At 35.3% G+C, this 25,353-nt stretch overlaps 1 protein-coding gene across 1 annotated transcript in view; it reads right to left on the bottom strand.

Moving 5' to 3' along the window:
- Positions 1 to 25,353, bottom strand: part of LOC149074199 (saccharopine dehydrogenase-like oxidoreductase) — a 106,228-nt gene that overhangs the window by 62,724 nt on the left and 18,151 nt on the right. The window contains exons 3-6 of the mRNA XM_089246875.1: positions 23,353 to 23,433; positions 15,678 to 15,807; positions 15,524 to 15,573; positions 13,721 to 13,857 (exon numbers count right to left, since the gene is read on the bottom strand). Coding sequence (XP_089103001.1) covers positions 13,721 to 13,857; positions 15,524 to 15,573; positions 15,678 to 15,807; positions 23,353 to 23,433 — 398 coding nt within the window. The remainder of the gene's footprint in view (positions 1 to 13,720; positions 13,858 to 15,523; positions 15,574 to 15,677; positions 15,808 to 23,352; positions 23,434 to 25,353) is intronic.

The raw sequence follows: 25,353 nt of genomic DNA, 5'->3' as shown, positions 1-25,353 counted from the left end.
TGTAAATGTGTCTTTGCCTTGTCACTTGCAGCAACGCATACAAAAACCCTTAACCCTCTGACTGCTCAATTTGTGGACCAAAATTGCTTTAAAAATTGTGTATTTGTTTTTGCATATTTTAAATCTATATATATTGGAGAATTGAAAAATGCATTTTTTCTTTCTAGAAAAGATTTTTTATATAGATTTTTGTCATGAGAAACTAAGTTGCCAGAAAAACCAATTTCAGATGTTATCACCAAAAAAAAATTGTTTAAATAAATTTCAATTGAATTACAGTTAACTTCTATTTATTGCATAATATAAAAAAGTAAAATGTATACAATTTAAGAAAATATAAAGCACTGAGAAAAAAATACTTTAGAAATGGAGTTTAGTACAATAGAGTTCGAAACAGGGTTCAAGGTAAAGTCCAACTTCACAGTCTTTGCACCAGATTCGTGTTTCTTTGCGAATTTTTTTTCCATTTGCATCTTTTCTTGAACGGCAAACAGCACACTGTTTGCTGTGAAGTTGGAGCGGTAATACCCCGTGCCTTCAAATGCCGCAATTTAGTGGACAACTAATGACATCTGTTGGCCAAAATGCAAATTAAACGTCTAATACTGTATATAATTTATTTCAGTGGTTAAACGGGGGAAAAACGGGATGCGCTCCACAATAAAGGAAGAAAAACACATGCCCACAGAAATCGCGGGATGAGCAAATTTTGCTACATTTGAGTTGCCCGTGGAAATCGCGGGATGAGCAGCCAGAGGGTTAATGCAATGAAAATGTTGCAAAAGCAATTTGTAAGCATTCTTTACTTTTCTGAATGGAGCAGAGATGGAATCACATCCAGTAAATGCATGTAGAAACAATATGTAGTCTTTCATATCTCCTAATTGGTTTTGTATGTGCTGAGTACTGTATATACGATCGTGTCTTCCTTTCTTACCAGACATTAACATGAATAATTCCTTTGTTGCATGAGTGATTAACAACGCGAAGAGATCAGTATCTTCTCCCACAAGCACTGATGGACCTGAATCTGCTATTTTAATTGCTTCTGATACAATCAAAGTGTCCGGGTCACCGACTGCTTGGTTAACATTGTATCCTGCGGCTTGAAGATAAATTTTTAATAGACCAATGAGTGATGTTTTTTTTTTCTTATTTGACAGAAAAACATGTCATTATTTTCTGCAACATTCACGTCAATTGATGTTTTAAATCCTCCTCTCCGTATGTGCTCAACATCTTTTATGCTGGGACCTCCTTCATAACCGTCAAATACTACATAGCATCTTCCATAGTGTTGCAAGGTATAAGCAATGTACAGATCAAGTTAACTACCAAGTTATGATTTTGCGAACAGTTTTTTTTCCGTTCCATTACTGAACAGGATGTTTTGTCTGCTATAAAAAAACTCAAAAGTTGTAAAGGCTAAGGCGATGATGGAATTCCCCCCATAATACGTAGTTAAGGGTTGTGGCTCGTATTTAGCTGGCCCTCTGTCTATCATTTTAATATCTCTATTAGTTCAGGTTTCTTTCCTACAATTTGGAAGACTTGCTCAGTGTTGCCTGTCTTCAAAATGGTGATAAATCTGATGTTTTAAATTATCAACCTATAATTAAAATAAATTCTATTTGTAAGGTATTTGAACTTATCATGCATGAAAGAATTTATGGCCACGTTCGTTCCTGGTTTTATTGCCAAGAGATCTTCATTAACTAATTTAGTCGAGTTTTCTCAAGTTATAGCACAAACTATAGATAATATGCAGCAAATTGATGTTGTTTATACTGTTTCCTCAAAGGCTTTCGATTCAATCAATCATATTATTCTTCTTCAGAAGATCAGGGGTTGGGGCTTTTCTGGACATCTGCTCAAGTGGATTGAGTCATACCTTACTGGGAGATCTCAGAGAGTAATTTTTAATGGTTGTAAATCCTTTTCTTATGCATGTTATTCTGGTATTCCCCAGGGGTCGATTTTGGGTCCCGTCTTTGTATTTTATTTATAAATGATTTACCTGATTGTATTGATACTAAATGCTTAATGTTTGCTGATGATGTAAAAATTTTTCATGTTATTAATAATGCTGATGATGCTGCTAAATTAGAAGAATCTATTAACAAACTTAATTTATGGTGCGTAAATAATAAGTTGTGTTTAAACATTGATAAGTGTAAATTTATTACCTATAGTAGGAGGCATTCTCCACTTATATATGATTACACACAGTATTGATGGTCAATTACTTCTAAGGGTTGATTGTGTGAAGGATGTAGGTGTAAGTTTTCACAGTTCTTTTTCATTTAACCAACATGTTAATTATATTGTCTACAGCAGCGGTTCTCAACCGGTAATACCAATATTCTGTTTCAAAAAGGTAACTCAAGTAATAAGAACACATGTATCACAAATCTCTCTGGTTCCATGTAATCTAATGGACATACAGGAGCACCGGGTGATAGTGCATGTAAGCATCTTTTTATATCTGTAGGTAGTCTGCTTGGTCCATGCAAAGTTAGTCCATTTTATCTCGGTACCATCACGGGTTTACCCATATTTGTTAATAATATTCACACAACTGGCATTTGACACGCTTTTCATCCAATAATAAAACTTTTCTCAAGTCCAATGGTGCATGAATCAATTCCTTGAGCACCTATTTGACCCCTGTGCACCCCACAGGTTGCGAAATCAGGAGTAAGGGATAAAAATAAATTTAGAATTTTTTTTTGTCTAAAATTCAAACTAAGGATGCAATTGATTGAATTAGCAAAAGAAACTGAATTTTTGATTCATTGCATTTTCTTGCTGGGAACCAGAAAAAAAAGATCAGTTTGTGAAGTAGAGCCCAGAGTAAAATTTTAATGGCTAAATATCGCCTATTTTTCACCACATTACTTATGCAGCACACAAATCTGCAAGTTTTCTGGGTCATTTTAGTGGTGCGACTTCTACCGACTGCACAGGAGTGTTGTGCTTGGTGTAGCCTGCGATGCTGCAGTGAACAGTGAGAAGTTGGCCACCCCGGAGTACTGGATAGCTTTTCATTTTTCGAACATGCAATGCAATATGTATCACATTTCTTTGTAATGAGTCTGATATGGCAAGACAACAGATGGATTTCCATGTATTCAGAATCCCGTTAGAAAAAAAACTAAAGTGTATATAAATATATACACTCTTTAAATGGAACTGCATTAACACGGCATTGCTCTTAATCAACTGAGGCAAATCCGAAATTCTAGAGCCATAACAGGCAAATCGTCCAAAGAGATGACTAATGCATTGATTGCATTATCAAAAAAAAAAACTTGTCTATAACACCTAAATATAGGTATCTCTCACTACATATTTTTGCAATGATGCGATTTTTAAAAATCTATATCAGAAATCACAACCTACCAAATTTAGCCTGGAGTTTAACATTATTTCTGAAAATTGCCATAAAAAACAAGATTCAACATGATTGAATTCTGTTGTAATGACAAAACATGTTGTGTTAGAGGATCTAAAGTAGATGAGACAAACATGGATAAAACGCTCAAATCGAACACATTAGAGCTCACCAATTAGCATCTTTTGGTATCACATTGACAATGCTAGTCTATCAATTAAGAACCGTCTCTAAAGTAAAAATTATAAATTAAATTCCCTTATTAAAGCATTGGATTTTAGCAGTGTTTTAATAATTTACATTTATTCCATTGAAAATCTTAAATCTGGGGTGGCTAACTTGTGGTAGGAGTAACAGTAAACGCTTTTCAAAAAACAATAAATTCTATATATTTTATTTTTCAATCAAAAAAATTCTCCAACTTTTAAACAATCCTTTTCTTATGAATTTAGTATATTAAGCACTCTTAAAATAATAATTATGTGATGACTTTTTATTCAATGCATTTTTGTTCGGTTTTTCATCTTTGGGCATAGTTACTATTACCATGTGTAAGATTCAGGATCGTCCACATGGGGACACACACACACATGCATTGTATAATACAATTACATTGTATATCCATGAATTCTTGGGAAGGGGGGGGGACTAAGCCCCCTTACAAAGTTTATTGGGAAGGGGCCCAACACCCTGAGTCCTCAGGCTCCGGTGTCTATGTCCAACATGGTGTAGGTAATATGAAACTTCTACTGATATACGTACATACACAACCTGCATTGTGATAATCAAATTTATGATTTGAAAATTAAAACAATTTAGAACTAATTCCAAAGAATGACAAACTGAACATTTTTACGAAAATAAGAGGACAGCTGAACACTATTTTGCAAGAATGAAGAGAATACTTGCAGAGATGCCATTGATGTGATAATACCCGGAATTTTGGAAAAGAAAGCATACAAATTTGGTTCATGCGTCCTGCGGGACGTGTTCTTTCCTAGTTACAAGAAAAAGACAAAAAACTCCCCAACTTTCCCTTTTTTTCTTCTTCTTTTCACAGTCTATCACGATCACACGACCTTGAAAAAGTGGTTTTACTACTTTGTATACTGTATTGTATTGACATATATGTTGTTGAAGCTATTTAGTTGCTTCCCTTAATGACGGGCCGTGTACAGAATTTTCAAATTTCAGAGTTCTATTCCCCTGCGGATTTTCTCCTCTCCGGTTACATACCGGAAATTATGGTACATTTGCGGCTATCTGCCTAGGATCAAAGACAGTGTCTATATGGTGGAAATTCGCCTAGTTCTTACAAGATTGTGAATGCACATTTTTTGAAAGATTGTAAAGGATTTGGAATGCCTGTTCAAAGTGTAAAATTATCATTTAGAAAAAAAAATCTGTAAAACTCTACCTTGAATATCCACAGTTCTGTCATTTAGCTGCTATGTGGTAGTCACAGTTTTGCATCGCAAAAAATCACTGGTGTGTATGCAGAATTAGATTCTGGAGGGGCAGCAGGATTTCTTCCATAGAAATTGTGGATCATTAACACTCAAAAAGAATTTTAAATTAACATAGTATAAAAGACTGTATTTTCTTCAATATTCTAATTTTCTAAAAAAAATATTTTTAGGTTTTAATTTTCTTGGGGTGGAGGGGGGAGGGCACTCAGGCCTCCATAGCCCCCACATTTGCCTTTAGTGAAAATCCAGGTTTGGAACTCGCGATTGCAAAGTGGTAATCAGCTAAAAATATGATTTTCTAAGGTTTTCCAATTTTGAGCTGGCTATTCCTTCACAAAAAGCTCTGGTTGCCACGAAAATCACACAGACCTACAACACAAATATGTATACATTAAATTTCAAATCAATTGTATTACCAATTTGGTGGATAGATGCTGAGTCGCAACTAGGGTGGGGGAGGAGAGCAGGTGGGTCTAGTGCCCCCAAGCTCTGGACTAGAGGAGGTACTACTACTAAACCACACATGCACCTTGTTCATATTCCTCTGCAGAACCTCTAATGAATTGGTACATGCGGGAATGTGCGTGTACGTGTAGTGAAACCTGAAGTGAAGTTTGTTTCTGAGTAATGCTTGTTATGTGTAGTGCTGCCATCTGCCACCAGTTTTTCTAACTAAGAGTGAAGTGTAATGATTGAATAATTTATCGTTGTAGGCAGATAAATTATTCAATCATTACACTAAAGGAGGAGGTACCGAATTCACCCTTTATAACTGCTTCTTCTACATTACACGGGGTACCAAAATATGTGCTTGCCCATTTGAGAAAGTATCTAGTTACAGCCCTAGATAGATGGCACCACCTACTGAACACAAAACACACTGAATGCTGGGCACACACACACAAACGAACTTGTTTCACCATACACAAATCTGACATAGCTCCCATATTCAGGTGTGAAAATATGTGGCAGTTAAATGGCGACAGATCAGAGTGGTGGACCATCAGGGAGGGAAAATGAAATCATTCTATTAGGAAATTGCTTCGCAAGAATTTATATCAATAGGGAATCAGAAGAGAAGTGTCTGAGAGGGAGAATCTCATTTGCTTTAAATTTAAATCAGAAGATATTATGGAAAGAGCTAAGATTTTTTTAAAGAAATAAAAATCAATCAGAAGGGAATTTATAGATTAATTTATTATTAAGTATATAAAATGTGTGCCTATAACTTTTAATTACAGTGGATCCTACTTATAACGTTTTTCAAAAAACTGTTATAAAAAACGTTGTAACCAGGAAAACACTTTAAACAAGAAATCTTAATGAGAATTATTTAGAGTTGTAATTCCACATGTTCAATTCTCAATGTTAATGGGCTTCTTTGTTACGTTCCTACTAGTAGACAATGAAAGTAAATGAAACTTTGGATAGATCATGTTTTTAAAAATGATTTATTTGATTCACAGAGATACCTCCTTCTACCCAGAACATAGCCCACCACTCTGTCTCAATGAAGAGATATAAGCAGGTGATGGAAGCCCTGGGGAATGCTGGACAAAAATTCATAGAAATACCACTGAATTATATGGGGGACCATAGTTTTTTCCAAGAAAATTTTTTTCGAGAAACCCACTTTCACTCAAAAGGGACCCAGATTTTGTGAATAAATTAGAGTACAGCAGCATCTCTGGCTTGGGTCCCATAAAAATGGAACGTATTGTCTGCATGTTAAAATTCATAAAGTGGCACGCGTATTGTAAATAATCTTGATTGTGGCATATGGATTGGAAAAAAGTTGGTCACCCCCCCCCCCAGTTTTAAATAATTCAATCACATATCCCCAGGACAGCTATGCTCCCTTGATGGAAACACAAAAAAAATCAAGTCTCTCTTCATAGCTCAATCCCTGTGTACCAACAAGTGCCTTGATGCCCTGATAGCTGTTCTCTGCACCACCTCAACTAAGTCTATATTCTTCTGAGATATTGCCTACGAAACTGAATGGCATACATTGACATTTGATATCTTCAATAAGGTGATTCAACACAGCAGAACAATTGCCATTTTTTAGAATACAAGTTAGCATGGAAGAAATATATGCACACCAATTACGATGAAATGAAATTTTTGGACCAAAAAGATTGTGATGTTTATAAGAAGAAGCCTCAACATTCTTTGCACTGTTTTCCCATAAATTTTGATAACTTTCAATTAAAATCACTTGTCACTCAGCAATTTTAATTTAAGCCATGCGTCTTGTGCATATGATAGTGTTTTAATAAAAATTTATCACAGTATTATATTTTTTTACATAACAATGTCTGAATTTAAGTAAAAAAAGAAAATTGATCAAGATAGAGCATTACAGCAAAAATGGGGAAGGCATATTCCAATGTTTGTTAGAAACAAAGTACACTGCTGGCCACCCAAATTGCAACACCAAGAAAGACAAGAGATATCGCAACAATATTTATTTTGTAGATAACATGTTGACCAAGCATCAAATGATTAAATTTATAGACTTCTGTGAAGTGTGGTTCCTGCCAAAATCAGTAGCCAGAGTAGCTGCCATTGTTGGAGATCACCGCTGCCACACGCCTCGGCATTGATTCAAAGAGACTTTGGATGTGTTCTTGGGGTACAGCAGACCAAGCAGCTTCCACGCGTTGCCAAAGTTGATCTTGTGTGGCAGCTGGGGATGTAATCTTGGTCAATCGTTGAGCAACCATGGACCACATGTTTTCTATCGGCGAAAGATCCGGAGAGCGAGCTGGCCAGGGAAGCAATTCAATCTGGCGATTGACGAAGAACCTTTGGACAATGCGTGCCACGTGTGGTCGCGCATTATCCTGTTGAAATATGGCTGTGGGCAAGCCCTGAAGGTAAGGAAGGACAACTGGCTCCAACACCTCGGAGATGTAGCGCTGGCTTTTTAAAGTACTGGCAATGCGTACTAGAGAAGTGCGAGAGTGATATCCAATACCGCCCCATACCATAATACCCGGTGCAAGACCAGTGTGGCGGTGCATAACGCAGCTGTTCAGCATCCTCTCTCCATGGTGTCTCCAGACTCGAATCCGACCATCGTGGTGTTGCAGACAGAAGCGTGACTCGTCAGTAAAGACAATTTCATTCCATTGTGCCGTCCACATCCTTCTTTCATCGCACCATTGGCGGCGGAGTCGTCTGTGGTTCTGCGTCAAGGGTAGACGAAGCAAGGGACGTCTTGTGGACAGACCACTCTGCTGTAAACGGCATCGAATGGTGCGCGCAGACACTGGATGATGCGGTACAGACTGAATGTGCTGTGCTATGGTTCGTGATGTGGCTGAGCGATCTGTCACTGCCATACGCACAATATATAAAATTTATTATTTATTTTGTTTTTGCTCGATCAAATTCCATATTGAGTGGATATGCAAATGTAAGTACCGCGTCGGATGACGTAGTGAGATTGTATAAAAAAGATTATGTGAACTCCGATCAGATGGTGGTGATGAAGACGGAGAACGATACGGGTATGTCAATTGATAAGGTTTTTGAGCTTAAGGATTTGAAATAAATAGATGTGTTAGTATGAAAAAATTCGTGTCTTTATTTGAATTGAATTTTTTTTTTAACAAGGTTATGGGCCAGAGCACCCAAATCCTAAAAGCTCTAGTTTAATCGTAAAATGTTATAGCTAGCGAAGTTTTCCTAGATATTGATGAATTATGGCTGAAAGTTGTTCAGATCGATTTGTTTTTCCCAAGTTGAACGAGTTCAATTATTCAACATGGAAAATGGACATGAAAGTTATCCTGATGGATCGCAATTGTTGGGACTTTGTGATGGGCACAGCTCAAGAATATCCTGACGATGCTCCGGAACGAGACAAAAGAGACTTTGCTTGGCGTAGGCAACGGTGTTACACCACAATTTATCAAGGTGTGGAGCGAAAATTTCTTCCTCTGATAAGCAACACTAATGATGGAAAAGAAGCTTGGCAAGTTTTGAAGGAAAATTTCGAACCGACATCCAGAGCCAGACTAGCATGTTTAATCGACGAATTTTTCGAGCTGAAATTTGATTCAGAGAATGAGACGATTGGCATATTTTGCAAACGAGTTGCCGAGAAACGACTTGAAGTCAACGATGCGGGATTCAAGATCCCAGAAATTTTGTGCTGTTTCCAGTTGATCCGACGTCTACCACAAGAGTACGATAATTTAGTACAAATCCTATATCGTTTAGCGGACGACGAATTCTCTTTCTTGAATGTCGAGAAACAACTAATTAGTGAAGCTGGTAGAATCCAACTAAAAGAGAAAGACTCTAACGCAACAGCAATCGACTGTGCATATGCAATGAAATCAACAAAACGTAATCGGGCTAAATCGAGTCGCCGTTCTCAAATCGACAGCAGTGGATGCGTGTTGGACAAACCAAACGAACACTCTAGGCCTTCAACCACCTACGATCATCTTATGGGGCCGTCGAAATTTTGCACGTACTGTAAAGGGACTAATCACAAGGTGGATCGATGCTTCAAAAAGAAAAAAAGTGACAGTGATCATCGAAAGAATACTCAGACTATGTTTTGTGATAGTGCAATCACCGATCAAGAACAATCCTTCTCATCGACAAGAAAGATGGAAGAATTCCTGATTGACACAGCAGCGACTTCACACTTTTGTAATCAACGATCATGGTTCAAGAACTTTAGAGAACTGCCATCATCGGAAGCGCTTATAGCTGACAAGGACTATACGTCCAAGATCCTTGGGGTAGGTGATATTGATTTTGTTATTAAAGATGTAAAAGGTGACGTTAACGTAACTCTCACGGATGTATTGTATGTACCAAATATGAGGAGAAACTTACTAAGCGGAGCTAAAATAGACTTGGGCGGAAACAAAATTATTTGGAAAAATAACAAAATGCTTGTAGATAACAAATGGTCGAAATATTTCTTTACTGTTTTTCGTAAAGGTTTGTTATATGTGTTATATGGTTATCCAAAAATTAATGAGGGGAATGATATTGAAGCACATGGCTTAGATTCTGACTGTATGCATAAGAGGTTTTGTCACATAAATGTTCCTGTAATTAAAAATATGAGTTTAAATAATAGCGTAAAAGATCTAGAAAATGTGAAATTCAAAAACGCTAATTGCATAACTTGTAATATTGCTAAGTCTAAGCGAGTATGTCTGACTAAAAACTATGAATATGCCAGAAATACAAAATGTGTTCTCGAAAGAATCCACATGGATTTATGGGGGCCTGCTCCCGTGAAATCGTTAAATGGAGGTAAATATTTTTTGTCAATCATTGACGACTATTCAAGAAAAGTTGATGTATTTATCTTAAAAAACAAAGATGAGGTGTTTGAATATTTCAAACAATATTTGTCTAAAGCTGAAAGAGAAACTGGTAAAAGGTTGAAGTCTGTCAAAACCGATAATGGGTTAGAATTCATTCACAAGACATTTGAAAATTTTCTAAGAGACTTGAGAATAGGAATTTTTACTCCAGAACAAAATGGTGTAGCGGAGAGGTTCAATGGCACATCGATGGACGCTGTACGAGCTATGCTACATGACAGTAAACTAAAACCATCATTTTGGGCTGAAGCTTTACTAACCTATGTTCACGTCAAGAACAGGTGTATACACAAACTCACTAAAGGGTTAATGCCTATACAAATTTGGACTGGTCATAAACCATCTGTCCGACATTTTCGAAGTTTTGGATCTTTGACTTTCGTGCATGTTCCAAAAGCTTACAGAAATAAATTTCAAGCTAAAGCGAAAATTGGAATTTTCTTGGGATACGCTAACCAAAGAAAAGGATACCGAATTTGGATTCCTAAAGAGCGTAAAGTTGTTGAAAGTATTCATGTAAAAATTGATGAATCAAAAATTGGTGTTATTTCACTGTTTGGTCATGAAAATAAGTTTGAATATGGTTCTTATGAGCTAGACAAAAATGTTAGACAATTTGAAGATTCGGAGAAAAAATCTATTGACGTATCAAATTGGATAAGGGAAGAAAACCCCAGAACTACAAGTTCACGTGTAGATGTGTATTATTTCCCTACATCCAAACGATCGGAAAGACTTAGAAATTTGAATGATGTCAAAAAATATTGCGAGAAAAATAATTTGAAGTTTGATCCAGATCAATTCAATTTTAAACCAGTTGTGAAAACTGCAAGTGAAAAAGTGGAATCTGATGAAAGTGCGGATTTTGTGGATATTTTTCAATGTGAAGCTTACAACGTTGAAATTCCGAAAAAATTCGAGGAAACGCAAAATTCACAGTTCAAGGAAAAATGGGATCAAGCTATGGATGATGAAATTGAGATCATGAACGATCGACAAGTTTGGGATCTTGTTGAACCACCTCCAAATGCGAAAATATTAGGCTGCCGGTGGATATACAATATCAAACGAGATGACAAAAATAACATCAAGAGATTCAAAGCAAGATTGGTGGCTCAGGGTTTCAATCAGAAACGAGGTATTGACTTTACCGATGTTTTTTCCCCAGTTGTAAATTTTGATATAATCAAATATTTGTTTGTTATATTAGTTAGCTTATTGAATTGGTGTCATTTTCAAATTGATGTTAAATCAGCTTACTTGTATGGTAATCTTGATGAAACTGTATATATGAGACAACCCGTTGGTTATATTTCTGAAAAATATAAAAATTATGTATGCCTATTAAAAAAGGCTATATATGGTTTACACCAGAGCGGACGTCAATGGAACTTTGAATTAGACAAAATATTACTAAATCTGGGATATTACAAATGTAAATGGTGTAATTGTGTTTATAAATTGAACAAAGTAATTTTGATTGTATATGTTGATGATATTGTAATATTTGGTAAAACTGAAAAAGATGCAAAAATCGAGATCAATAGAATTAAAGACGTGTTAGATATAACTGAATTAGGGCCAGTAAAATATTTACTTGGCGTAAATTTTGAAAAAATTGGTGATTCAATGTATTTACATCAGGAAACTTATATTGATAAATTGATTTCTAGATTTAAAAATTTACCGAAACGAAATGTACAATTACCTTTAAAAGTTGGATGTAAATTACCGGATAGAGCGAATGAAATTTGTGAAAATGACTTGATGCGTGAAATACCCTATAGATCATTAATAGGATGTTTGTCATTTATAGCAAGTCGTTCGAGACCCGACATTTCATACGTAGTTAATACTATGGCACAATTTTGTAATGGGTACACGTATCACCATTGGACTGTTTTAGTTGATGTATTGAATTATATTTTTGAGACTAAGCATTATAAGATAAATTTGTCTAATGTAAAGAATTTTTTATTGAAAGCATATTCTGATGCAAATTGGGGATGTAATCTTAGTGAAAGACATTCAACTAGTGGATATTTGATTATGCTCGGAGAAATCCCGGTATCATGGAAATCGCAGAAGCAAAAATGCATTGCATTGAGTTCCATGGAATCGGAATTTGTAGCTTTAACTGAATGTTCGAAGGAATTAATATGGTATTCAAGGATACTTAAAGAATTGAATGTTCTTGAAAATGAAATTGCTATATTGTATTGTGATAACCAAGCGGCTATTCATTTTGCTAAAAATAATGTTGAAAATAATAAGACCAAGCATATAGACATTAAGTACAAGTTTGTACGTAAATTGTTGAATGATAACTTATTTCAATTGAAGTATGTAAGTACGAAATATAATCTTGCAGATTTTTTAACTAAGCCTCTTGTCAAGGAGAAATTTAAAAAAATTGTTGATGGACTTTTCAATTATTCTTTGATTCGATCAATGGGGCCGATTGTTGGTTTTCATGTTTTTGCTCGATCAAATTCCATATTGAGTGGATATGCAAATGTAAGTACCGCGTCGGATGACGTAGTGAGATTGTATAAAAAAGATTATGTGAACTCCGATCAGATGGTGGTGATGAAGACGGAGAACGATACGGGTATGTCGATTGATAAGGTTTTTGAGCTTAAGGATTTGTAATAAATAGATGTGTTAGTATGAAAAAATTCATGTCTTTATTTGAATTGAATTTTTTTTTTTTAACATGCCTGTCATCACATGAAGTGGTGCACTGAGGTGGATGTGATCGAACACGTCGGTCCGTCGTACCCTCCTGCATCCAATGATCACATATCCGCATTACAGTTGTTTGGTTTCGTCCAACACGACTACCGATTTCCCTGAAAGATAATCCACAATCTCGGTAGGCCACTATCCTTTCTCTGTCGAACTCGGATACTTGATCAAAAGATGATCGCTGTTTTCTACGAGGCATAATTGATCGTTTTTTTTTAAAAAACCACAAGAAAAACACAATTGCCGTACTTCAAATCGTCGAAATCTCTAAGCCTTAAATAGCGCTTTGAAGTGGCGCCACAGGCGCGCGTAATGTGCATCTGCGCTGAAATTCTAATCATTTGCATATCTCACCTCCGCTAATGCATGTTGTAAATTTCATATTATTTGCATGCTTCCTTCAGGGTGTTGCATTTACAGTGGCCAGCAGTGTATTTATGTGATGAAAGAAAGAATATAACCTAAAATTCCATCATGAAACAAACCACAAGAGTTATCTAGTAACATAGCTCTTCCATTGCATTTGTCTAATATGGTGCATTAGCCATGAATGGATGTTGCAGCTCTAGGATGACCTGGAATGGGTCTATGCATTTGAAGATGAGTACTGGGTCTATGCTGGCATTTATATTTTAAAGCACTAGTAAATAAAATGGAAAAAACTCGAAAAAAAATATTTTAGTTTAACAAGAATCAAATCACATCCTGTAATTTTTTTACATAAAATAGCTAAACCATCAAACCTGAATGGGAGACTAAATCTGCTGAAATGAACTTTCTGTGTGAAAATCTTCTCATCATTTTTGACAAACCATCCTTTAACAATATCAGATACCGAATGCACACCAGAAATCCAAGTTCCGGTGTTTAGTACATGACCCTGTAAATGAGGAAAAACTTGTTATGATAGCATTTGCAAGAAAAAACATTAGTTTGCAAGAAATTCTTTGATACTGCTCATGTCAACATGAGCAGTATAATTTTTGGATTTTGGGTTGCTGTCTATAGGTTTGAATGACAACCATATTTAGTTATCAAAACATCATGGCCCTCAGGTAAAGTGATTTTTATGAGGCCCCATTCCCGGCTAGAAATACCCACCTGCTAACTTGCATAATTGCTCTCGAAAATTGTATTCAGATCTACCCATCATGGGGGCCCCCCAGGCCGTATCCACGAGTGAAGACGGCACTGTCAGTTATGATCAGTTTCTCTATTTTCTAGATGTAAATAACCTAGTTTAGCATTTTGCTTGCTGTAGACTATGTGTTTGTATTTGTAAATAAATAACACATGAAATGAATTTTTATTCTGCTCACAATAATGATATTTTGATGAATTTTTTGCTGAATTGTATAGCTAAAATTTTTTAGTAGATATTTCATACATGACAAACAACAAATTTTTACACAGTACAAAAAACTTGTAAACATTTATATTTCACAATATTTGAATTCAAATATGAGTGGACAGGAAAATAAGTTTTTATAAGTAAAAGCTCCAACTATAAAAGCACTTGTGTCATGAGAACATTTTACTATATAAGGACTTTCATTCAATCGTAGAATTGAACACTTTTTTTTCTTTGCTCTCACTTTTTGGCTGGAACTTTTATGGGTGAGAGGTCCAGCTCTTACCGGCCAGACTGACCCAGATTGGTTTGAAATTCAGTTAAAAAGGTTATAAAACAGAATGAAATAAGAGTTTTCCTCTGCCACTGGATTCTCCCAAGGGCAAAGGGTGATGGTGGGCGAGTGTTGTGCTTTTGCATTTTGAGTGGCTTTTGGCTAAGTTATCTTTTTAGTTTTGTTTGTTAGCTTTTATTATAATTTCTATTTTGAGCAGCTTTTAAGATCTTTTTTTGTAATGTGAATTTTGCTTTTTGTGAAAATTGAACTTATTTATCATGACCAAAGTTGCAGTTAGTGTTTAAAGTGATTTGATTGAAAAGTAGTAATATTTTAAAATAATTTTGAAAAGAATAAATGACTTAAAAAATTAATGATTAAAATTAAAATGTTTGAATACACTAATGTTTCTGCAAGTTTTTCACTGCGTCATTCATTTTGATTTTTACATGTTCGTGACATGGCCAACAATACTTGTTATGATTTGTGAAGATTCATTTGACATACAGAAGAAAAAAATTACCAGGAACACCTATTTGTTGTTTAGTAGAGCTATTTCTGGCCATTAAAAGTGACTGAACTTGATGTGACATAAATAATAATTGCATCGGTAAGAAGAAGAACAGTACTAGTCAAAAGTTTCCAATTTGAGATAGGTTTTAAGTTTTGAAACCGATACTTTTCATGCACTAATTCAAATTTAAAACATGCCTATAGAGCCAATGAAGGAAGGCTGCTATATTACTGCTCTTAAAAACAATTTATAGATCTACATTTATCTAACTGATTCATAAAAAAAAGGTGGGATTTGGACTAGGACTTTTCTTCTTCTCACCAATTCAATTTAAATCAAATGAAATCAAATTAGTTGTTCAAAAAACATTCTATAAAACCAAAATTCAAAATTAGAAAATGTACCTCTGGTCCAGGAGATATTTTTACATATATTTCAACAGAGTTGAGATCACCTGTAAATGAAATGTTCATTAACTTGAAAAATAATCATAGTAAATAAATAAATAAGTATATATTTGTATTTCATTCTATGAAATCTAATATTTATTAAACAAACCTGGAAAATTCTTTTTAAGCAAAGAAACTCCATAGTCCGATGGAATAGAATCAAATCCACATGATAAAACGATATATGCTCCTGTTTTCACTGCTTCATGAAAGTATTTGGCTTGCATTGATTCCAGATACTGTAAAAAAGGGATCATAATATGCATATTTTTTTAATCAAACACAAATTGCAATTTTTTTCACTCACTGATGTTGTAAGAAAAACTCCCTCAGAAGGAGCAATTTCATTTTTACATGTGCTTTAATCAAAGTACAAATTTATTCATAGCTAAATGGCTGAGAAATCATTAAGCTAAATTTATTATAATTCTACAATAAATGTCCCTAGAACAAAACTCAATCACAATAAATGATAATATATTATTAATTGAATATACTATGATAATAAATTATCATAGCACACATCAATCTTAATATATTGTGGACAGTATTCTGCAAAACAAACTGATCGTTGGTGCTTGCACATTTTAACACATCTGTACCTCAGAACCATACCATGGTATCCATTTGAGTGATTTTACAGTATGAAGGGAAAACAATAATTTATCTCATTATTTTGTTAATTCCTTTGAAAAGTATATTGGGTCACACTGTAGTCTGTGGTTTTGGCTACTTCATTTAAAAATTATTTTAGCTAAAATACAATACTATAGCCCTAAACTACAGAATGAGAACTACAAGAACTTTAAATTGACAAAAATGGACAAAGGATAGTATGGTTCTGGGGTACACATATAACAGAGCCTTCGTATATCATGGAATTGAATACATAACTACACTGCTTCATCATGTCCCTTCGTTATTTTATTGAATTAATAAAACAATTTCTATATATCTCATTGTATCATGGTTAGGTTTTAATGCAGGAGTAAAACATGCCTCTACCCACATTTACAGTCTTGTCTTCTGTGCTTGCGAAAAGAATGATGCCTTTTCATGTCAAGGTGTCTACCAAATACCAAAAGCAAAATTTGGTGACTTTTTGGTGACCTTTTTCTCATTCGCAGGGCTCCCACTCTGAAAATTAGAAAAAGTAGGATGGGGAGGGTACCCTCCTTCGACAACATAATCATGGCATAATAAAAAAAAATCCCTATAAATTTTTTTTTTAAATTTTAAAATTAGTTTTTTTTCATAGCACACTATTTCAGTATCCTGTAAGACTGACTCAAGCTAAAGCAAAATGACAGAAATGTCTTGGTTACAAAAAAATTTTTTTGGCCAAAATAGGGTATAGGTAATTCTTTTCTGATCTCCTCACAATAGATATATAATACATTCTTTTTTTTGGGAGTCTTCCACAGTCCAGTCTGTCAACTCTCTTTGATAATACACACAGCAAATTATGAAGATATTTAAGTTTTTTAAGAATGATGCTCTTTCGATACTACTACCAAAAGCAAAATATGTAAATTACACAAGGTCTGATATAAATAAGTCAAGGTGGACCAGATGGGTTTTACTGCATTGTCCATCCCTTTTAAAAAGAATTTGTTTAAATTTTAGTGGTCAATGCCAGTGTAATCGTTTTTGACAAATAAGCACTTTCACGTCTAGCTCTTTACTTCAGCATTGTAAATATTGTTTGTGCCTCTGCATGCCCTAAAAATACAGAAGAAAATTTAATGTTTTTGGGTATCATCAAAGTCACAAAACCTAAAATAGGTCTATGTACCCAACCACTTTGTTATGCAAACTGTTGTTTCACCTATACATGAAATGAGCACAATTTTGAACAATTAATGTTAGTTACTGTTTAAGACCATGAAGTAGTAAATACAAAATTATTTTTTTCCAACCACGCAGAAGTTTTTAACGACTACTGTACTTGTAGAAACCTCAAACTACGCAAATGAAAAGTTATTAAACCACCAAATGGTCCACATACACCCTCCCCCCAAATAACCTTAAAAACAATATGATTTCTAGAGAGATATGGATGGCTTTTTTCTCAGCCAGAGATATCAAGGGAACAGTTATTTTCCGGATATTATGCTGAGGTGAGCTCAGAAAGAAAAGTCATCACGTCTCCGCCGGGACTCGAACCCAGGCCCTCTTGCTCCTCCGGGCAAGCATGCTTGCCCGGTTTGCAAGAGGGCCTGGGTTCGAGTCCCGGCGGAGACGTGATGACTTTTCTTTCTGAGCTCACCTCAGCATAATATCCGGAAAATAACTGTTCCCTTAATATGATTTCTGCTTTGGCAGAATCGTTAATTGCAATCTACTGCATACGCCCTTGCGAGTTGTATATACGGACGTCTGGCAACCCTTGACCACCACCCCTCATCAATGCTTTTGTCTTATCTGAGTTTCTTTGCCACCTACAACAAAGCTTTCCAAAGTAAGCTCCGTGGGTGCATCCGCGTTTGTTGAAAACGTGTCCCTCGAATGCAAATCAACTGAACACACTATTCATCGATATTAAGCTGTGTGAACAGCAGCAGCATCGCGCTAAGACGCATAGCAACAGTGAGCTCAAAACAGAGCAAAAGACCCAAACGCATTGAATGGAGCAAGGAGCGCTTGATCGAGCAGTTTGTTCAGTCAGAAATCGGTGCGCATCGCCAGACAGGGTTTCATCAGAAGAAAACACAGTCTTAATAGAATGCGCATGAATGAGCCCTTTCTTTAATGATTGCATTAACGTGTACAGGCAAAGCGTATTGGTGCAGGTAAAATAAAAAAATTAGAAGGAACGTTTCTTATATACGAGAGCTGAAACCATCATTTAAGAGTAGAAACATAGTCCAGCCGATTTTCCAATTCAGAGGGAAGCACAGTAGAGGGCTGATGCAGCCCGGGGACTCTAAATGAGATAATTTTCATTTGTTTTTTCACATCATAAATTCACTACATGGGGCCCATGAAAAATTTGGCCTGAGCCCGCCAAATATCTCAGCTTAGGGGGCCCTACTACAAGATGTGGTGCCACTACACCAGTGTTTCTCAACCTTTAGAATCCAGCGGAAAGGTTGATTTCTTTTTCTTGAATGGAAGGCCTGGGCATACACAAGATTAATGGGAAATAAATGGGTAAAAATGCAGCAATAAACCACTCACAACCCAGTTTGGCGGATGCCAGGGTTCGGTGGCTGAGGAACACTGCACTAGACCAACCAAGGTTCCTTTTTGAAGGACGGATTTCTCATATTCCTTTTCCTCTATTCACATTTTTTAAGTCCAATATTAGATGCTTGTTACTTGCTCTATCGTCATGCTTAGGTGTTCATTTAGATCAGGCATCTTCAATCCGTTGCTCGTGAGCACCCAGAGTGCTCAATGCTTGTATCTGTTTGGTGCTTGTGAGCACTTGATCACCGTTTCATTTAAACACCTTGTGCAAAATACATTCAATTATTAGAATCATTCGGATTTCATGTATTCGTATGTCAAGCATGACGTAAGTGTAACCTTCTTTTGATAATGGGTACAGGCAGTGCTCGTGACTGGAAAAAGGTTAAAGACCTCTGGGGGTCTATTACGCTCATGTCGTTATGCTCACGTTTCAAACGTATTTGGGGTTTGCGGTGCATTGTGGGATAGATTTACGTCACCATCGTAAAAGGTTGATTTTTCTCACTGCGTTACTAGCGATTTTTGTTATCAACATCGCTACGGCAACCATTCGCTAACGAGAACCGGAGACCACTCGTTATGTTCGCGTTACGGAAATAAACATGGCCGCTCGCGCATACATTTTTCGATGGCCAGAGCAACGGAGACGAATTAGTTAGAATTGGAAATTATTCATTCATTATTAATTCTCTGAATTACGTTCCTTAATTTAGTAACATGATTCAGAGACAGCATTATCGTTTAAAATGTTATCTGTACCCATACTGATTGGAAAAAATTATTCATAGTGGTAAATCGTTATAAATTATTATACTCGGTACAAAAATAAATCACTCTTCGAAACGGTTTTTTTTTTTTTTTAAAATCTTGCATGGAAATGCCTTTATTCTAATCTTAAACTCATCTCAATATAAGAATATTATTTAACTGATAAATCTCTCTATCGCGATGTTTTCAAGACATTTTGAAATTCGCTCAATATTTTTTTATACATCTCGTTCAAAATCGACGTCAATATATATTTAAACGTCTCCAGATTTTCCCCTTCTTAATTCGTTTAATAACATTGATATTTTGTAATATCAATTAAGTATTGCTACTTTCTGTGCAGTACACAGAAGTGTAATGCAGTAAACACCAAGTCACACACACACTATACTCTGCGCACTAAAAGTACACTATAAAAAATCAAAGTAAATTTTATTAATCAACAAATAAATTTTTCCTAATCCTTGAGTGCATTTTTTGATCGGAGTATAAAAAAGATGTCAACAACAGTGTAAATTTGGTACCGCTTCATTTTCATGTGTGAAACAAGGAGACCAATTTTCTAATTAATGATGTAAATAAAAGGTTACTTGTTCTTGATTTTGACTTAATATCAAGACGGTAGATAAAAATGTGTTAAAAACATGGTAATATATGATGATATTTTTGATAGTCGTTTTGGAAATTCATATCATTGAACTTCAATAGAAAATCATTTTTTAAAAATAATAATTTAGAAAATTTCCCCAAGCCAATATCATGTGCGTGCATAGCCTACCTTTTTCTCAAATATTTGATGAAAATAAAAAGAATCCGGATGAATTTAAAAAAAAAATGTAGCTTAGAAAATTAGGGACAACCAACACACACAAACGCGCACAAATAAATAAAATAATAATAACGCACGTGCTGCAGCACTCGTTGATAGTGATGATGATTATCAGCAGCGGAGAAAATTATCCGATTGGTTCATCCCTTCTGGAGCTAACGCAACTCTCGGACCAGGGAGTTTTTCGTAAAATAGATAACGGCATACTGCGGGTTGCTGAGAAAAATTAAGTTTTTGACGATGGTCGCTGAGATTTGCGTTATGAAGCTCGTAAAATAGATAACGACATACCGCGGGTTGCTGAGAAAAATCAAGTTTTTGACAACGTTCGCTGAGATTTGCGTTATGAGGCTCATTGAGAATTTGCGTTAAGGGCGTGACGTCACTAACGACCTCGTTGTATAATGACGTGAGCGTAATAGACCCCCAGGTCTAGATCGCAAGCTTGTTACCATATTCCAATGGTTCTCTTTTGTCAGCTGCCTCCCTTGTGTAATTCATGGTTCATCAGCGGCTTCCGAAGAACCACTTTAAAGCATAGGTTTTGTGTGCACAAATCCATATTTTGATGCTCCTAAGAGCCCAGATACACACTTTTGGAAGCACTGTGGTACTCCTTTAAATTCGGCCTAAAAGTTATATCGCAACACAAATTATACAACGGCGAACGATTCCAATGTCGATCTTTTCTTGAACTCCCTCGTTCTGTCACATGCGTATACTGTACGATTTTATTGTTCGCTATAGCTAGTGTAACGTACTTTGCTGTCGTTACATCCCGGATTCTATTTTTATCTTTCCCAATATAATTTTGCCAGACAGATGACAATAATGATATGGCAACTATTTCATTTACTTAAGACTTTTATTACAGCGTTACTCTTTAGATTTTACAACAAAACATTTTAAGCCTGCAAAACATGCATTGGTAAAATTTCTTTAGAGTTTTAGCATTAATATATCACAGATTCAAAATGTTCTTCCCAATCGGTCCATCGATTACACCCTTCGGGATGTCACTGTCACAAGAACGAACAGTTCACTTCTTGATTGATTTGTCCAATCGATCTCCAGGTGAAATGAAAGCTCCATATGAACAGCATCATGCATCCAAAGAGACGACGAACCCAATGAATATCCCATCATAGACGACAGCCAACATCTCATAGACACTTCAACACAGGAAGAGCGATTTTTGACTAGAAGATGAAGAGTATGATCAATGGATTGAACAGCGTCGAGGCACCCAGCTAAATGGTGGCTACAGCTACTCATGGTTTCCGGAATGAGGTGGAATGAAAACATCACATGTGAAATGAAATGCAACAATCAAGGATCAACGTGTCTGTTCGCTGCACACTACTGGCATATAAGGGAAAACTTCCCATCTCACATTATTACCGGAACCAATCCGTATCAAGATTCGGCGGCGCTAGAACCAACGTAACATTTTGACAAATAAATTTGAATATTCACATGAGTTTAGAATAATATTGTAGAACTATGATATTCGGCATCTGGCAGCACAAAAGACCGTAAACATGGTAGTCGATCTGCGGCACATGATCTCACTGATCGATCCCAGAATCAATGTAAAAGGTAATAAAAATATTAAAATAACTAGAAAAGGACTATTTCCGCCAGGGCCTAAATGGTAATGTTACACTAGTCAGTAAAGATCGATGCAATAAAAAAAAAAAAATGGATAATAATTTTTTAAAAAATTCTTTCGCTGGGGAAAAAATTGGTGCCTTTTCACCTGGCGCCCCACAAAGATGGGGCTGACAGGGCTGCAGCTCTAAGGTCCGGGACAATCACCATCATTGTTTTTCATGCTATAAATTTACTACAGAGGCAACCCCTCAATGAAAATTTTGGCTTGCGGACCCCCCAAAGATCCAACAGCCCTGCTCCACGATGTGGGGGGGGGGGGAAGATCATGTCCTTTCTACCAAAAACCAATATTGTTGGTTTCTACTGCCATGGTCTATTACAGTCCCCCTCCTCCTCTAGGAATTATTACGTGATCCTCAGAACACTGCTTTAGGGGGAATATTACAGATGTTGGAAGGTACGGACAAGCAAAGAAAGAAAAGTTCTTTTTTGTTCATCCAGTCTAAATAGCTTTTTTGCCTCACCCATATAATGTCTGCCTCAATGTAGGGTGGCTACACATTGTTCTTTTCTGTTGCTACTTACCCATCCATCCCTCCGGGACAAAAAAAAAAGAATGAATAAAACCTGAGAGAGAAGAAAGGAAATATTGAATGCCACAGCTTTTCAAAGCCTAGATTTTAGGGGAAAAAAATCGAAAAAAAAGATCTCTGAGAATCAAAAAAATTGGTGACCCTTTACTAAAATTTTGTGACTTTTCCGGGACTGCCCTGCATGTTTCCTGTTGACAATTGAGTTGAAAGAAAAACAGTGCATTTCATATTTTTTTTACATTCACTAAATGGAAAACATATTACTTAATTGAAACTTGCACAATCTTGATAATTGTTTGAACATTCTTGCTGTTAAAGTGTAATTCTAAAAAGCAATCAAAATTTAAAAAAAAGTTTTAAAAAAAAACATGAAATAAAATGAAAAAATTTTATTTAAAAAAAAGTATACAGTAGAGCCTCTCCAATCCAACCACTAGGAGTGCACCAGAGTTAGGTTAAAGATCCAGATAAATGAAAGATATTTAAACCAGTGCAAAATTATATACTCACAGTATAAAAACATTAAAAAGTTTTCAAAAGATTCAATAATGCACTGCTCAAAACAACTAGAAAATACATATTATTCATTTAAATTTATTAAAAATTTAAATGAAATTTAAAATTTTGTTGATGATCAGCTCTTTGACACAACTTTTTGTGAATACCTAACAATGTTCTTTGTCAATATTTTATCAATTAAAATGTTTAAAAAACACAATTAAAATGAAAACATTTCCCCTAATTGTTTTTAGCAGTACATTATATTTAAAATATTTGTTTATTACCTGCGGTTCTCCACTTAAATCCACATGATGTGTTCCATTTTTCACACATGCAGCAATGACAATTTCTCCATAAAGCTTATACTAAGAAAAAATACACTTGATTTATTAATTTGTAATAATTTACTCATTGAGTGAAAATGAAGTTTTCCTGAATTGAAACTGGGAAAATTTTTGTTTTACAATGCCATCAACTGTGTAAACACCAAAATTTTATAATTCTATAAAACTGATAGCAAAGGAGTAGAAAACAACTTTGCCAACTTTCTAACTAATCTTTATTAACTTGTCAAGTAATAGAAAATAAAGATATAATCCATAATAAGGGATGAATACTTAGTATTATACAGGGTGCGAACTGTTGATCCTAGAGGCATACTTCCAATTATAAAAAGTATCTAAATAACGTGTAGTATTCAGATACGTCACTCACGTTGCAAGGGAGTTATATAGTTATTAAAATAATAACTTTTCAAACCAACACCTGTGCTTTCAAAAACTTAATTAGAAAGTAGTTGCTCTGTCTCTCAAGGTCACCATCGCATCATTTCATCACGAAACCAACACAAAACCACTGAGGCCAATCAAAAAATTCCTTCTTTCTAAGTGCAATATTCGCTGAAACATTTGAATTCAAAAATCAGAGAAAAGTTGAAAAAAAAACTGCATAAATGAGAGGAAAAACTTTTTCCTGTTAGTTTATACTGTTTTTTTTTCAACTTTTCTGTGTTTTTTTAATTGAAATATTTCAGCGAATATTGCACTTAGAAAGAAGGAATTTTATGGATGACCTCAGTAGAAACAGGGCAACAAGCTTTTAATTGGGTTTTTGAGCACAGGGTGTCCATAGACAAAAGTTAATGTATTTTAATAACTATATAACCCTTTGCAACATGAATGACACATCTGAGTACTATAGTGCCCCCTAAGCCTAAAAGGCGTATCTCAATTTTTTTTACATTTTTGCTACCTGACTTAATTTTTGCTTCTAGTTTCATTTGCTACCTCACATTATTCTTAAGCCTGGAGGCCGTATCTTATTTAGAAATAGTAAAATAGTAAAAAGCACTAAAGAAACAAGTCTTATCTCAAAAAACTTAAAATCCTAAAGAAATTGACAGTATTTCAGTTTCCTTGATTTTTTGAGATAAGACGTCAGTATACGTTATTTGGATACTTTTTTAACTGGAAGTATACTTCTAGGATCAATGGTTTGCCAGTAAAATCTCATGCACCCTGTATAATATAAACTTCTATCAAATAAGAGGTTAATTTATATTCAAGGGACAAAAAAAAAAACAGTAATTACACTGAAATTCATTTTTATTCTCGAAAAATGCAGGGATACAGCACTTGCGTCAAGCTCACAAATATATTTTACTGGTTTTTCCCCCTCTGCAGCAGATAGGCTCTTGTGGAGCTTATTCCAAGAAATACAGAACTTTACAGACTGCCCTAAAACATCAGTACATTTCTTTCTTTTTTGTAAACAAAATTTGAAATAAAACTTTCCAACTACATAAAAATGGTGGCTGAAGCAAGATATTTTCATATGTTCATTTGGATTTGAATTAGCCATTGCTTTCTGACAGTTTTTATTTGATCCTTGTTGTAGCAGAGTGTTACGCTGTCATTTAAATGCTTCAATTCAGGGATACCAATTTTGGTTAGGGACAATTCAAGGTTGTTGTGTTGAATGGAGTTTTTTCTAACAGGGTTGTAAATGCATGAAATGCCTTACCGTCTGATGGTGTGAATTCTCACATGATAAGACACCCTCAAGAGAAAATATGATAACCTGGGTAGGGGTAATCAAGAATCTACCCATACTTGAATGAATGACAGCCATATTTTTATGGTCAGTTTATTTCAGTACTTTAGTTTTTTTCTGATTTATTGCTATTGGGTTGCATTATTTAGGCTATGACAACCATATTTTTATGGGCTTTTTGCAATATTTATTTCTTTTTTTTATAGACTTCTTATTTTTCATTATTTTTTTCC

The sequence above is a fragment of the Pholcus phalangioides genome, unplaced genomic scaffold (assembly GCF_987345545.1).
Source record: "Pholcus phalangioides strain wild (caught in Gottingen) unplaced genomic scaffold, Ppha-v1.0 ptg000017l_1, whole genome shotgun sequence".
NCBI classification, from domain to species: domain Eukaryota; kingdom Metazoa; phylum Arthropoda; class Arachnida; order Araneae; family Pholcidae; genus Pholcus; species Pholcus phalangioides.
Note: the sequence above shows the minus strand (reverse complement) of the source record. Positions and strands in the feature narration are given on the sequence as shown.